General features: G+C 35.8%; 2 protein-coding genes across 3 annotated transcripts in view; one reads left to right on the top strand and one right to left on the bottom strand.

Annotated features, from left to right (window-relative positions):
* Positions 1 to 9,088: 9,088 nt before the first annotated feature.
* Positions 9,089 to 10,689, bottom strand: LOC125241161 (CDGSH iron-sulfur domain-containing protein 3, mitochondrial). The gene is made up of 3 exons (XM_048149505.1): positions 10,479 to 10,689; positions 10,178 to 10,404; positions 9,089 to 9,830 (listed from the first exon to the last, which is right to left on the bottom strand). Exons 1-3 carry the CDS (start codon positions 10,524 to 10,526, stop codon positions 9,701 to 9,703), a joined length of 405 nt encoding a protein of 134 aa, XP_048005462.1. The 5' UTR covers positions 10,527 to 10,689; the 3' UTR covers positions 9,089 to 9,700.
* A 1,534-nt stretch (positions 10,690 to 12,223) lies between these two features.
* LOC125241157 (cell division cycle 7-related protein kinase-like) overlaps positions 12,224 to 16,214 on the top strand; it is a 58,323-nt gene continuing 54,332 nt past the window's right edge. Inside the window, exons 1-2 of one of the 2 annotated variants that reach the window (XM_048149499.1) lie at positions 12,224 to 12,465; positions 15,276 to 15,420. In XM_048149499.1, coding sequence (XP_048005456.1) covers positions 12,360 to 12,465; positions 15,276 to 15,420 — 251 coding nt within the window. In that variant the 5' untranslated portion in view covers positions 12,224 to 12,359. Of the gene's footprint in view, positions 12,466 to 12,693; positions 12,855 to 15,275; positions 15,421 to 16,214 lie in introns of those variants that run through there. The other variant, XM_048149498.1, reaches the window with a different exon arrangement.

The raw sequence follows: 16,214 nt of genomic DNA, 5'->3' as shown, positions 1-16,214 counted from the left end.
AAGTCAATAACTGTGATGTTTCAGATTTTGTATAAAAATGTCTGCATATTTGCTAGTTAGCTATTATTCCGCCACTAGAAAAAAAAAACCATATTATCACTAACTTTCCTTAAATTCTCAAGGTTGGCTGTAATGTATGTGTTAGAAAATATGTTTTCTTAAGGTCAGTTATTAAACTTTGTTTCTAAACCCTGAACTTTTTAACACCTTCGCTGCGACAATTAAGTTAACTCGCAGTTAAACATACTTTTTATAAGGTTTTTCGGTCCGGTACCACAGCGAACGTGTTAAAATAAAAGTAGAAATATTAAAGATATATGAATAATTTCCCCATATATTTGTTCTTTGAGCTTAACGTCTTAAAAGGTTTATTTTATATATTTACCAACTGTTACATTAAAATCGTACAGATCTTAAAATAAAAACTTCTTAAGATTCATTATTTTTACTACTTACAATCAAGGAATAATAATAATAAAACCAGCATTTGATAATTTAATGATATATGGATCTGTAAATGAAATCAAACAATTAATGAGCCTTAAACTAAATTTTAAAGTGGAATAAGTATTATCTTTTGGGAGAGACTTGAATTTACAGCCTCTGAAAATATGACTGGGAAGTCCGGTTGCCGTTATAAGCGGCCTCCACACTCACGCGCGTATCATGTGGAGGCCGCTTAAGATGTGTAGATGTCGCTACGGGTTCCATTGATCTGTTATGGTGGAAAGTATCGCTGACTATGGACGGGGTCTTTGCTTGGTGGCTCAGATGGCAGAGCGCTGGGGTATCGTTCCAGAGGTCGTGAGTTCAAGTCACCCAAGGCACTAATTATTCACTTCACATTTAAATCATCCGGAAACCATGAAAATCGTCAATAAAATAATATTTCAACTACCGGTGCACTGAATAGGTATATTAGAAGGGTTTAAAGTCAATAGCTGTGATGTTTCAGATTTTGTTTAAAAATGTCTGCATATTTGCTAGTTAGCCACTAGAAAAAAAAACCATATTATCACTAACTTTCCTTAAATTCTCAAGGTTGGCTGTAATGTATGTGTTAGAAAATATGTAGGTACCTACTGCTTGGAATTGATAATCATAAATTGCCAGACCATTTCTTGAGAAAATACAGTAAGCTAGACTGACTTTCAAGCGTCTGGCAAAAGTTACAGCCAGCGGAAATGGTCTGGCAATGATGATTATCATTTCCCAACAGGCTTCTCGCAGGGCTGCCAGTTTGTAAAATTAGTGTTTTCTTTTAATATTATGGGACAAGTAATATTTATATTATTTGACTCGAAACTGTCTAGCCAGACAAATGTTACTGTTGGCTGGCACTTAAAAGTTCCTTTTAAAAACTATATAAAGTTGATGTCTAGTCTTTATTCAGAGACGCGAGTGCTCAGTTACAAGACTCTGGGTTTCCAAGGGTCATATTTTAGAAACACTTATTTTCTAATATTTTTTTTACAGCTGAGGCAACTTTCGAGCCCGTCCGGCCTTATCCGCAACCACTAGGCTTGTCCGATATTGCCAGATTTAACTGCAAACGTTCATCGGTTTGACCAGCCATCAGTTTGAGCCGGTATTGACCAAGAAAGCAACACAACAGCTAGAAAAAAATTACCTATATTTTTTAAATATTAATTATAATTTTAACATCATACATATGATTTGTATTATTTTTAGCAGAACAGTCTTTGGTTTCAGAAATAGGTACCGATATCGAAATAGTTATATTATTTCGAATTGTTATAGTAAACGAATTTATTCATTTTAAAGGGCTATTTAGGCAGACTTTAGGCATCCTGATTTAAATTAAAACGGATTTCGATTTTGAGGGTCTAGTTTTCTACCTCATTACGTTTCTTAGGTAGGTATTTGTGATTCCATGATCTGCGTCTATCTACCTACTCATATCTGAATCGGCATTAAAAGAGCATGGAAAGGGCTTTTCTCTTTTTTAGAACAAGAGTATTACCGGTATATAAGAGGCGTTTTGAGTTTTTTCATTTAGCGTGCTACTACCTTTATTTAGGTCTCAAAAAAATCTGTATCTTCACTTCAACTTACGCGTGGGAGTACTACCATTCCTGTTTAATTCAATTGTATTTATAAAGAATTCCGAAGAAGAAGAGCCGATATAGACATTTCCTAAATGTTTTAAGATTTGCTCCAACTTTTACCAATTTAGACAAAATTATTTGCTAACTAACTTCTAAATAAGAATTTATTACAAAATTAAATAATAAACTGCTAAGACTGTACCGAATTTAATTTTCTCTACGTTTGATACCTTGCCTATAAGTTAACATGATTGTAATAGATGCAGATTTAGTGGCCATAGTGTTCGTTGTTGTATTTTTCTTCTTTTACATATTGTTTCTTGCGATTTCTTTGTACTGGTTAGTGTTCGATCTAATAGACTTCGGATAGCAAGTCCGAAATAAACATTTACCTGTATAAATGTCTTTATAATGTTTGTAGAGGGATTATCGAAATTCGAAAAAGATTAGATTTCTGAACACTTCAGATTGATTACAGACAGATTCTGACCATTTGCCAATTTTTAGTAACAATTTCATGTAGACTATTTCTCGGGTTTATCTAAATCCCAAAAAGACTGAATTTTAATTACTGGCTAAAGGACCAGATTTACGAAATTTCTATTGTGTAAAGTGGACTTCTGTGTGTAACTGAGACCACAATGTCAGCAGAATTATTTTACTGGATTATAATGATATTAGTAGGTAATTTACTTTTACTTTTGTTATTACACCTATTACACAATAAAAATATTCTCGAATCCTAAACTCTTGTAATTGTATACATTCTCCACAATAAATCATCTCTATTATGAAACGAAATAGAATAAAAGATTGAAATTGTGATGGAAAGCGAACAATAATCTACTTAATGTCCCTAATTGTATTAAGCATATCAATTGTATAGTTATAAGTAAGTAAGTAAGTAAACACTTTATTGTACAGGAAAAGAATACAGCACATAATATTTAAAATAAAAAGTTTCAGTACAAAGGCGAACTTATCCCTATAAGTATTAAGTAGGTAGGTGTCGTGCATGTGTTAATTATGATATATATTGATCTCTACGACTATGCTTCAGATTCTTGCACTAACTCGGTAGGGGTGCGTCCAAGTACCACAGTATAAGGACGACTCAGTAGTTAATCTCCCGCGATCGGTATTTGCCTTTCTCGCACGCGCCGCGTGCTACCTTGGCAGCGCCACGCAGCGCGGCGCGTACGGTTCCGCATGTACTCTCTGCACCTCGCTCGTGCAGAGCGCTACTCGAGGACAAACCACGCGGCGCAGCAAATTTGTTAGAAGAATTATTACTAAGTCGTCCTTATACTGTGCAAGTACTATACATACTATGTTATTCTCTGGTCGAAAGGTTCAACCACCACCTTGCATGGCTAACTTTCCAATGCCCATGTGCGAAGAGAGTAAGTTTCTAGGGTTCCTGATTGACAATACTCTAAATTGGAAATGCCATGTAGACAATCTTTGTGATCGGTTGGGTGGTGCGTCGTTTGCGTTGAGAAAACTGAGGCCTCTTATTTCGGCAGAAGCCTTAAAGCAGGTGTACTTTGCGCATTTCCATTCTATACGGCATACGGCTCACTGCACTGGGGCAATTCAACTGATGCAAAAAGAGTCCTTGTAGAGTGATTCCCAAATGTTCCATAGGACAGTGACGTCATGGTATAAAACGGCATTTTTTGTCCCATTATGTTCCATAGAACTACATACTAGCTTTTTATTCTGGTTTTCTTGTCAGTGACGTAATAGAACAAAATAAAACTGTTTTTTGTTACTTTGTCCCATCATGGGAAAAAATAGTAATTACATTTCCTAGTTGTCCCATGAGTGGTAGTTTTGGTAGATACTCAATTTTTAGCCAATACTTGGCAAACAGTGCGTACGGACAGACAGACAGCGAAGTCTTAGTACTATAGTTACTATAGTAGTAGCGATGAAAATGACGAAAATTCACGTTGTCTCTTTCGACTTTGAAACGTCACCTGACCCACAGTATAAAGCAGTAATAACTCTTCTAACAAACTTCACTCCGCGCGGTGTGTCGAAAACTACTCTCCATATGCACCGAATACATGCGAAACTGGTAAGTATTGGGCTGGACAGTCGGGGCCGCGTTCGCGCGCTGTGTTGACGTGTTGAGTTCGGGAAAAAATGACGTCAGCACCGAAGACATATTTTCGTTACTGTAGTGTTTATGGGTGTATGGAGAACAGTTCTCAAAATGCGGAAATGTCAGAATGTTCTTTAGAATTCCTAGACACCCAGAAAAGTAAGTGGTTGTTATATTTTTGCAGTGTTAGGTACATTATGGCTTACGTAAATGGCGTAAAAGTGAGATTTAAAGCTAGAATGACACATTAAAATCAATAAGGATTTATCTGTAACGACATTTAGGTAGATGCTGCGATCTATCTAGCTCGAAAGTTTGGTACCTACTTAAATATTGTGCAAACATCTATTCAAACATTTTATGTAAATACGATTTCGTCAGCAAACACGTACTTGAATCTTTATTAGATAAAAAGGTAGAAAGAGCGTTGGTACTAGCATAGCGCCATACACAGTTACTACGAGTAGGACAGTAGCACAGGTACAACCCTGCGTGACCTTGCGCAGTAGTAACGACCGCGTCGCCGCTGCCGGAGATTAACTACTGATTTATCCTTATACTGTGCCTGACCTAAAGAAATCATGTTTTACCTGTCACTCTGACAGTCAGACATCATTGAATAGGTTGAGAAAGTACTCCACGAATTTCTACCCAAATTGTACTGTTTAGTACAGTACTGTTTAATTTATTCAATGATGTCTGACTATCAGAGTGACGGGTAAAACATGATTTCGTTAGGATAACTTTAAGTAAGGTACATTTTTTTAAAGGTAGTACGAGATAGTATAATGTAGGTACAAAGTATAGGTATATCTCTGTTGTTTACTTGTTACGCTTAGTATGCGGTCAATTATTACCAAACGCAGTAATACGTTTCAAACACTGCCATTAGTCATTTTTATTGATTACTGTATTTTAGTGTTGTCTGCTTCGTGCTGTACAAATTAAGTATTTGAAGTATTATTTACCATCTAAATTATGCTTAGAGTCGCTTGTATAGTATGGTCACGACGACGAGCCGTATGTTGTACCGCCAAAACCGTAGAAGTACAATTTTTAAAATGAATAGGACATAAAAGTACATTTAGTTTCGTGAATATGTACTGCAATAATAAATTCATAACCCTCCGTGGTCGTACTGTATAGTACCACACTAAATTTCAACTCTCTAGCTATTACCGTTTATGAGATACAGAGTGGTGACAAACGGACGGACGGTAGGACGGCGGATTGTTTATTTTTAGAAAGTACAATTTTCGTACAATTATTTACCACCATAAAATTTTTCTTTTATTTATTCTATTCTATTAATTATCAGCAGTCCTACTGCCCTATTTTAGGTGGCGTGCCAAGGAACCACACTTTCTGCCCACGCCACTAATTTTGTTCAAAATCTCCAAAGCCTTAAGAGTACTTTTTTTTAAGTACTTAAGTACAAATTAAGTACATATTTTGTACAATTTTGTTTACAATAACCAGGATTCAAATTATTTTATTTCAACTCACTAGCTCACACTTTTTTAAAGGATTTTTTTTTCTATAACTATCTCCTCATAATTGAGAATTGGTTCTTCTTGTTGCGAGACCATTTTGCAAAATGACTATTTGACTACTGACTAAGTACCACATGTCATGTTCCAGACTAATCAAAATCACAAAGACTAATCAACAAATGCCACTGTTTTATCAAGTGGCCAATGAGTGGTGATAAGGTAAAGAGTCTTTATTAGAATAATCGTAAAGAATTTTATTTGCTGTTTAGTTGTGTCAGTTCCATGGAACAATTTCAAAAATCACGTTTGTCATGTGTTCTATGGAACAACCTTGCAATTCTGCCATATCAGTTTGTTCCATCGTATTATAGTTCTATAGAACAAATGATATTTGGCAATCCTATATATTCTATGGAACAATTGCAAATAAAATCATCACTTAGTTCTATGACGTCACTGTCCTATGGAACATTTGGGAATCACTCTCCTTGTAATGCAGAAACGCGCCTACGTACAAGTGTACGTACTTGCCGGTGTAAGAGACAGGTACCCATGTATTAGAGAGCTCTTCGGTTCCCCGTCGCATGGCACTTTCAAGAAAGAACCCTCGAGTCATCGGCCCTACTTACTACGAGCACTTACCTGCCGATCTGAGAAATGAGCCATGTCACGAAGCATTTAAGCGCAAATTGAGAAACCTTTTGTTAGATAACCCCCTGTACTCTGTAAATGAGTACATGGATTTGAATTTTTAATGACCGATGACATTATGATATTTTTCTCTGTTATATAATATTTTCTTATTTTTCTTGCTTTGTGATAATTTTATGATATTGTAACTTAATTTATTAATTTTATTTAGCTTGGCATATGTATTTTTTTTATTTAGAATTTATTATGTAATTTTTGACGATCGTGATGAGAAGATAAACATAATTTTGACATGTAGCAAATTTATAGTGTAATTTTTATTATGAAATAAAGAAATCTAAATCTAATCTAAAACCACCAACGTAGGTATATATAGCTTTTTTTTTAAATGTATTATTAATTATGTTTAACGAGCACATTAAGTTCAAATGCTCAAATAAAAAAGATATGTACTTGTAACGTTGACTTGTAATTAGAGATTTATTTGAAACATTTGTTTTAGAATGGTTTATATTCCACTGGTGGTGTAATGTTTTGCCAGTAGTCTTTAATGAAATTGTATTATGGTTTCTACAATATTGTATGTTCAGACGAGCAATCGGAAATGGTTTGTATCTCCTATCTTTAACACTTGGTCCAAAACTAACAGGGTTTATAAACTTCAACACATATCTACTACCGTAGTTGGACACACCTCATACAATTATCAACTATCTAAATACTTAATATGTTAGAAATAATGTTATATGGTAATTAAACATAAATGTGCCACCTAAAAAGAGTATCAGTTCAGTAGGCCATCCCTATAGTTATGTGATGTTATGTAGGTAAAAATCTAAAAAATAATATATATACCTATGTCTTAGACTTATACTTACCACAAAATTGTTTTCCCCTCACTAGCTCGGAAACACGTGTTTTGTCCTTTAATACCAGCGGGTAAAAACGTATTTTATCCACTAGTGGGTAAAGTAATTTGACCTTGAATAAAGTCAAATTAACTGTTTTAAAAATTGATAAAAGTAGGTGAATCTAGTAATAACGATGATTTACCACCTGTGGAACTACTGGAAGCAGTGATAAACGCATTTTTTGCGTTGTAGTTTCCTCGCTATAGTGAGGGGAAAAGTTTTGTGTTACACTCGGGTGCAAATGTATTTTACTTCTCGTGTGTTAAAAAACTCGCAAGTTCAGGATTCTATTCTTGAACCACTCGCTTCGCTCGTGGTTCAACTATAGAATCCTTTCACTTGCTCGTTTTTCAATTCCACACTCGGCGTTAAAATACAACTTTGCCCCCTTGTATAACAAATAACTATTAATTAATAGCTGATTTCTAATAAAAATAAAGTCTGATTGAATTTAGGCAGTCTTGTTGGACTAGGATTTTACAGGTATTTTTATTAATTTTGACAAAGACTGATACCTATAACGTACTTTAGTTTTGTATCCGGCTATCATCAGTTACGCTTAAGCCTCTTTCTACGTTTTGATAATATTTTTAAACTGTATGTTAAATTCAAATTTGTATATCGGCTGCCAAATCAAAGGACCAGGCAGATCGTATCATTCCTTGCTAATAGTTTAACAATAATCACTTCAAATCAAAGGCAAAATAACGTTCGTCAGATTTCATCATGCCCGAAAGGCAAATTGACCAGCACGCCTCTCGAATAGGGGCCTCCGTCGATTCAGGAAAGAGAAAATGTATTTCACGTATCACAATATATAAAATGGTGTCGATGTCAACAGTTGATTATGGATTTATAAATTCGTTTCGTTTAAGTGGTGCAATGGAAAATATTCCTTCCTTCCTCTTCTGTAAGTAGCTTTAAGTGTATGTCTATAAAATAACCCGAAAACATAGCAATTATATGTGAAGAATTGACGATACTGATTGTGATTAAATTATGATAATACTCGATACTCCAATTTTTATGGTTAGTTGTCGTATTAGTAGTTAGTCTATCTCAGGTCTCTAGTGTTACTAGAAAAATAAAAACGCATACCTAGTTCTATTTAACCTTCCATCTTGATTTTGGTGGTAGTAAAATTTTTGCCAGACAGACATCTTACTAGCCAGACTAGTCTATTGATCTTGACAAAATGGGTCTTTTTTGTGCTAAATGCTTTATAAAGTAGTAATTGATTTATTTATTGATTTTAATAGATAAGTGTAGTACTTCCCAGTATTAGATAACCTAAATGAAAGTATAAAAAAAATATTATGTTATGTGTTATGTAACTTATGTAACATACTTATGTACCTACCAAACCCATAGTGGTGTTATCTTTATTTAGATATTATTTAGATCTTTATTATACGAAAATTTTACCCAATGTTATTAATTAATTATTTACCTTGTTAACTTGTTTAAAACGAGTATAAAAAACGAATGATATTACCCTTTTTGTATTGATTTACACCTGGACGGGTCTGTTTTTTATTGATAGCTTAATAAATGTCATGTTGATGTACCTAAACAAAATGTTATTTTATTTACACATAAGATACATTTGGTTTTAATGGCGAATAAGAGATTCCTCATACATAACATGCGGATCGATACTGATAGTGATTCTACTCTTAGTGCGTTTCCATCGATCATGCGATATCGGATGTTGGAAGGATTTCAATGGAAAAAAATCAAGATGGCGCCTATAATGTATGGGATATCGGTCCGACATTCGATATCGGATCAGATAATGTGAAAACGCACTTAGGGTTCATTGGGCAGACATGTCCAGCCAAGTAAATGAAATACTGTTGTTAAATAGATTTATTATCCTTTACTAATTACAATAAAAATCTAACTACATATCTACATAGGGTCATCCACATATTACGTCATAGAAATATTAGAAATAGGGGGAAGTGAGTATGCCAAATTGAAGTGCATTAACAAATTTTTGCGCAGATAGGAAAACGCGTGACATATAGGAGGGGGGTTCCAAAATTTAGTGTAGTATAAAAGATGGACGACCCCCACAGAAACAATTATGCTTAAACAGCTAAATGAGTTGCATCTGTACTAATTTATTGTATACTATTTGTACATTTAAACATATATTTATGTTTCTTCTTAAGGTACAATTGTAAGGAAAGAAAAGTGGAAAAGTTTTTTTAAAATCCTGGATATGGGAGGCAACAGTAGTTTTTATGTATTTCTACAAAATAAGATCTAAACTCAGCTACACAAAGTTGATTACTACTTTTCAGTCTAACTCACCATGGGTCTAACATTGTCTTTTAGTTTCAATGCGTAATCCGAAGATTCCAAAAATGGGTAGCTCCGTACTTTTGAGCAAATTACCTTACTTGTATAATAGAAACAGGTGGACGTATACCCCATTACATATAACACTAGAGTGGCCATCTAAACCTTGATGTGCGTCTCCTGCACTTCTTTGGACTTGTGGGCTCCGTCGCAGAACGGACGGTTCTTGGTCTGCTTGCAGTTGCACAGCCAGTACTCTTTAGTCTTTTCTACGGTGAACCTGATTGGCCTAAAATAAAAAGTGTTTTTGTAATTAATTGAGGATTAAAAAATATATTGATTATATTTTAAGCCCATTAAAATGGTTTGTAGTTGTTTAGGCAAATATTTAAATCAGATTCATCCAAAAATACGAAAAAAAGGTGGATGGAAAACTGATGTAACTCATTACTTCTTAATCTTAGTAAGATGATGCCATACTGTGTAATGATAAATTGGAAAAATGAAAGAAAAACTGTTCAGATGCTGAGATCCAAGTTGGGTCCCTAAGCCAACAGAGTAAGTGATAAAATATGGGGCTAGTTTGACAATATATACACTAAACAGTTGTACAAAAATTAGATTAGTTGAGCGAACCTTTGAGTAATCTTCAAATATACATCTTTGTGTGTGCCGTCACACATCGGCTGCGACTTGGAGCGCCCGCAGAGGCACCAGTGGTACGTCTTACCCTCCTCCAACGTAACTCTGAAGGGCTTCCTGTCGTAAACTATGCCGTTACTCTTCTGCTCCGACGCTGAATACACCTTGGTTAGGGGGTTCTTTGGGATTTCTGGTTTGGGTGCCTTGGTGACGTAATAAGCCTACAATAAACGGTCAATTAGATCATGATATGCGACAATATTATAAGGTATTTTTAATGAAACTTCGGACTCACTTTGCAGGTTTGGGTGTACAACCTCAGAGGTAATTTTCTGAAAATCATTATATTTGCCTTTAAGTGTTTATTGGTACGAATCACTAGCTACCTACTTTGGTCAAAGCTACGTATATGACCTACTGTTCCGACTTTAATTGCGCTGATTTTTTATATATCTATATTTTTTATCAAATGACCAAATTAATTTTAGGTTATACTGTCATTTGACACATGTTTGACGTTTGAGAGGATAGAGAGTATGGAGATTAGAGGTAAGGAGGAGCGATAGCTTTAAGTATCAGAAGTGCACATATAAAAGAAAAGATAGGTGGCGCTGCAATAGCAGGTACATTAGGGTTTGACAATCTCTTAGCCTTCTAGGTAGTGACCCCGCCTACGGAGCAAGAGGTCCCGGGTTCAAATCCTGATGAGAGCTTTTTTTTTTACTAACATTTTTTTAATATTCAAAAATATTTTGTTTTGTTACAACTTTTCGAAATTTCATTCGCAAGAGTTATAACATTACCTAAGAATCCTAAGATGGGGCAAACAATGTAAAAGGGTTTAAGACTTTTTATAAATAAATCGATCGTAAGGTATAACAAAACAAATTAAAATATAAAAAAATAACAAAAAGACCGCTGTCAGGATCGAATGAATCATATCATATGAAGCCAGCGCACTAATACGTTTGTCTGCTGTTACTGGATCAGCCGTAGAGATAACAAAAAATAAAACCGCTTAACTGTTACAAAACACGGCGTTTATAATAAATTTATTTATTATTTAAACACATATGGTACAAGATTATCGGTTACCAAATGTAACGCTGCCTTGGTTGGGTTGCCCCACGCAAAATCTATTTGTACCGCTCAGTATCAATTTGTTTATAATTATTGAACAATACCTATTTGTTAAATTTTTTGCTTTTTGTTTGTCGTTTTATGTATTCCATCTATTGTATCTTTTGATGTAATGACTGTTTGTTTCCTATTGATAATATGTAAATAAAATAAAATAAATAAAAAGTTGACTTTTGTATAAATAAAACGATAACTCAAACACAATAAAATTACACAAAATAAAGATTAAAATATGAAAAAAATCAAAAACAAAAAGACCTGTCAGGATCCAACCTGAGATCATCTGACATATGAAGCCAAGCGCACTACCACGGGACACGGGACTCGACAAAAAAAAATTTTGAAAATCGGTCCACAATTCTCGGAGATATCGAGGAACATACATACAAAAAAAAAAAAAAAAAACATTCAGTCGAATTGAGAACCTCCTCCTTTTTTGAAGTCGGTTAAAAAGAACGTCTAATGTCATGTTACGTCGCTGATCATTGAGCGAGACATGCGCTCCAAGCGGAGAGATTTGTAACTGCAATTACAAGGCCTCAGCCGGTCATTTTTGAGACTGTTCTACTTTGACTGATGTTTCTCCTTACCTCATTCTCCCTGATATATATATAAATTTTTCATTTCACGCAGCATAAAGCTCTGAGTAAACAATTATAAAAATAAGCTTTTTATTGTAATTCATTCATTTTCATTTCTAGGTATTAGTCTGGTAAACAAAACGTAGTTTACATAATAATATGGATACCTCCGGGTAGTAGAATTAAGTTTAAAGTTAAATTTTATTCACTGACTATTTTTTCGCTCAACCCTACAAAACCAAACGTCAACTCGATGCACAACAACAAGACGAGTAGAGTCAAAAGTAGAGAGAGAAAGAGTAGAATTTCACTAGGCATCGCGGCTTCGCCATCGCCGTCGCGACGGCGACTAATGATTTTAATTTATTTATCTTAAGTTTATGCCTTTAATTTTACATGAACCTTAGCTTTTACTTTCAACTGTCTACGTAATAAGTTAGAGTCGTTACCGTATTATGTCTAGAATTAGGGGAATCGAAGCCAAAGTGAAAAAAGAAATTTTGCATTCAGCCAAAAACAAAAATGGACCAGACACAGCCTGCGACAAGGATGACGTGGAGAGTAAGCAATTTTTGTGTTTTCTAGAACTTAAAGAACGTTGCGACCTAGATTCGATGCATTTAAAATTCATCGGAATACGTTAATGTAAATTTTTGTTTTTTGAGGTTATGTGGCTTTTTGTTTTTGTGTTGGATTTGAGTTATGATGCGCTGCGGCAGCGAATGTTTTTGTGTTGTGGAGTACGAAGCGGTACGGCGGTAGGCAGGCGCGCGAGGTCGCTACGTCACTGTTTATTTGAACATCGTGAGGGTAGATGTGAATTTGTTCCACTTTGATGTTGTACTGGTCTGAGAGTGTTCTTTCGAGAGTTCCTTCGTGTGAGCGCGCCCCGTTGCGCCCAGCTCCGATGTCGCGCACCGTGACGGGTCCATCGAAACCCTACCAGCCCAGTAAATATACCAATCACTTTATACACTACACTTTCCTGTTCTAGCCTTAACCTTATACAGCCACGCCTTTGTTGCTAGATTTCTTACTAGAAACTCTAGTCAAAATGATTGATAAAAGCTATGTATTTTGTAAGCATACTCGCTTTTTGCTAGCCACATAAATAAAATTAATGAAATTAAACAACTGCTACTATTACTGTATAAACTACAGGTTAAAAATTGTTCTAATCTAACTGAGAAACTATAACAGTTCATGTGAATCCATATAATCTGCTTCTGGAAAATGTTTTTGTTATTGGCACAGCACCTTGGCAGTATGGCAGTAAAGCCAGTTTTACGAAACAGAGAAATTTAAAAACAACTTTTCCTAAGCTAGACTTTTCCAATCAAAAACTTCATTGTCTATTTTAAGAAATTTCTGTGTAATCTAACTAAAGGGTGATTTTATTAACCCTTTTTTGGGAAATAATTTTTTATCCACCACATAATTATGTACTACACTTATTAGAATCTCAATAAGCACTGCAAATTAAAGTTTAAATACTTTAAATGAATCATCAATTCATCAAATTTGTTTTATGGGTACTGAGTAAGGGACACTATACTTATATATATATCTACTAATAAAATAATAATAAAATAAATAATAAATAAAATAGCCTTTATTTCAGACGTTTTGTTACATTTCATTTTGTTGTTGACATTCATAATTATATTACCTAGTTTTTGTCTGTATGCCTTTTGTAGGCAAAGGCCTCCCCTAACTCCTTCCATTTGTCTCTGTCTTTTGTTATTGTAGTCCAGGAAGGGTATATATCTACTAGAAAGCAAAAATTACTTAGTAATATCATCACCCTTACCAAACCATCCGCTTAGCAGGCAGAGTCACTACAGTCGATAGTACACTATCACATATACATATGATCATAGGTCTATATGCCTCCCTTTTTGTACAACATGAAGAAAAAGGACAGCATGTTGCCTATGAGCATACTTCTATGATAGTGGACTATTGGCCTACCAACTGGAACAAATTGGTTGTCTAATACAAAATTATTAATTTAAATCAGTGGGCAAGTTTTTTTTGTAGGGGTAAAATATGAAGGAATTTTAGTAGCAGGCTACGTAGCCGAAAGGCAAACACGCTCACGAAACGAAGCACTCGTAGATATCTATCTCTATCGCTCTTGCGTATTGGCGCGACAGAGCCAGACTGTCTTTCGCGGCGTTTCGTTTTCGTTTCGCGTCGCAGAAATGCCATTCGGCTACGGCACCAGGTCAGATTTGCATTAATAATGCATCTTTACTACAGTGCTGGCCATATCACACACTATTTTGAAGGATCAGTGATGCAGATGCAATCCTTTTGCAGGCTGGACATTGCCCGCAGGCCATACTTTGCCCACCGCTGATTTCAATTCAATGCAATGCTTTATTGCAATTCATGTGTACACATAATGATCTTAGGCTAAGTATAATATAGTCTCAACATGAACCCTGAGAAAAAACGAACTTAAATAAAACAATAAATTACATTACATTACAAAGAAATCAAATTATCATCAAATTACATTATTATTATTATTTATTATCATTAAATTACATTACATTACAAAAGAAGAATTGAAAGATGTCATAAAAAGTACCTATAAATATTGTATGTTCATCAATGCTATAATAAGTTTCATCTGTCATAAATTCTTGGTAAGAATAAAATGTTTTATTTAGTGGTAGTTACTTTGATACAGAATTGTGTCAACATTGTTCTGTTACAGACAATCATTAAACATGAATGCCCGGCGAAAGTGCATGAATTTTACAATCGGCTCAGTGACACATGCGACGCATACACATATACTGTCCGTCCCGTTCTAATTGATACAGTAGGAAAGAGAAGGGCTAATTTTAAGCTTTGCTGTTTATATTTTTCCCTTTAATAACATAAATCATGCGAAAGTATTAAAGTAAGTAATGTATTATTTTGCTCACATTTTGATTTAAATAATTTACGAAGTATGTGAATATCGGCTTTTGCAATTTAGTAATCAATAAAAATGTATTTCTCAAGTTTTCTAAACTGAAGGCATGGCATCTATAGAACTCGTATATTCAATTTGCAAGTCTTTTGATAATACAATGATTATTGAAAAAACTGATCAGTCAACAAAACTTGTATGTATCAACACTCAACGGTACACAGTTTAGCCTAAAAGGGGGGCTGAGATACGCGTCATACTCGTAAACAGGTGTTGTTTGGAGAGACCACTCTGTTTCAACTAATAGGGGCTTATGCTCATCATTCAGTTAATTAATTATTACAGGATTTGAATTTGAACCCAAGATCATCAGCTATCAAAAAACTGTCTATAGAATCTACTCCTTAGTATAATCTTACCCGCTCATCCTCAAGTCTTTCCACAGAAGACCAGGTGAAAGAGCTCCTGGCGAAAATCCCCAAGCTGGCCAAGACCTTCGACATACACCGCAAAATCGGAGAGGGAACGTTTAGCTCCGTCTACCTGGGATCCTTGAGACAGGACACCGGCGTACAGGGCGCTGAGAAAAGGTTGGTAAAAAGCACATGTATAATTCCGTCTAGATAGATAAAAACAAACCATCAAGCAAAACGTATGGTCGTCTAGATGGCGCTACACCTTTGGTTGACTCTCAGCTAGATGACGCTAGTATTAATAAAAAAACCGCTGACACTGACGGACGTGTCTTTGGATAAATTTTCACAATTTTATTTATTTTTATAGTATTTTTATCGCCGTTCTTGGTTTTTGTGGTTCAGTTTATGTGTATTTCTTACGCTACATTAAAATCATGTACAATGAAGAACATCCAACGAATTACTATACTATCTAAATACACGGATATCAGCATGAACTGTCAAACGGCGATAAGTGCATTGTGAAATTTGTGAAAATGTTAACGAGGTCACGCACCAAAGCGGCACAAAGAAACGCACGCCCACCATCCCCGCCCGCCTCGTCCAGCTCCCCGTCCGCATCGTCGTCGGGCGACGAGTTCGCCACGGCGCCCGACACCGACGGGTCCAGCGACGAGAGCGGGCCGCCGCCGCCGCCGCCGCCACCACCTGCGCGACGAGGGCGGCCACCGCTGCCGGCACGCTTGGGGCCTGCGGGACATCCTGCCCCGCCCACGGCTCCCGCTGCCGGTGGTGTAGTGCGTCGCATGACATGGACTCGAGAAATAAACGAGAATGTCATGCGCGCCTATTACGGGGCCACAGAGGGGGGAACCCGGCTATCCGCGTACCGTTCGAGAATGCTGCCTCTGTTTCAGGCACTCGAGCCATCCACCACCGTATCGGAGCAGCGGCTATCGGATCAGGTG

Source organism: Leguminivora glycinivorella, chromosome Z (genome assembly GCF_023078275.1).
Source record: "Leguminivora glycinivorella isolate SPB_JAAS2020 chromosome Z, LegGlyc_1.1, whole genome shotgun sequence".
Taxonomy (NCBI): Eukaryota; Metazoa; Arthropoda; class Insecta; order Lepidoptera; family Tortricidae; genus Leguminivora; species Leguminivora glycinivorella.
The sequence above is the reverse complement of the archived record's forward strand: the minus strand, read 5'-3'. Positions and strand labels throughout refer to the sequence as shown.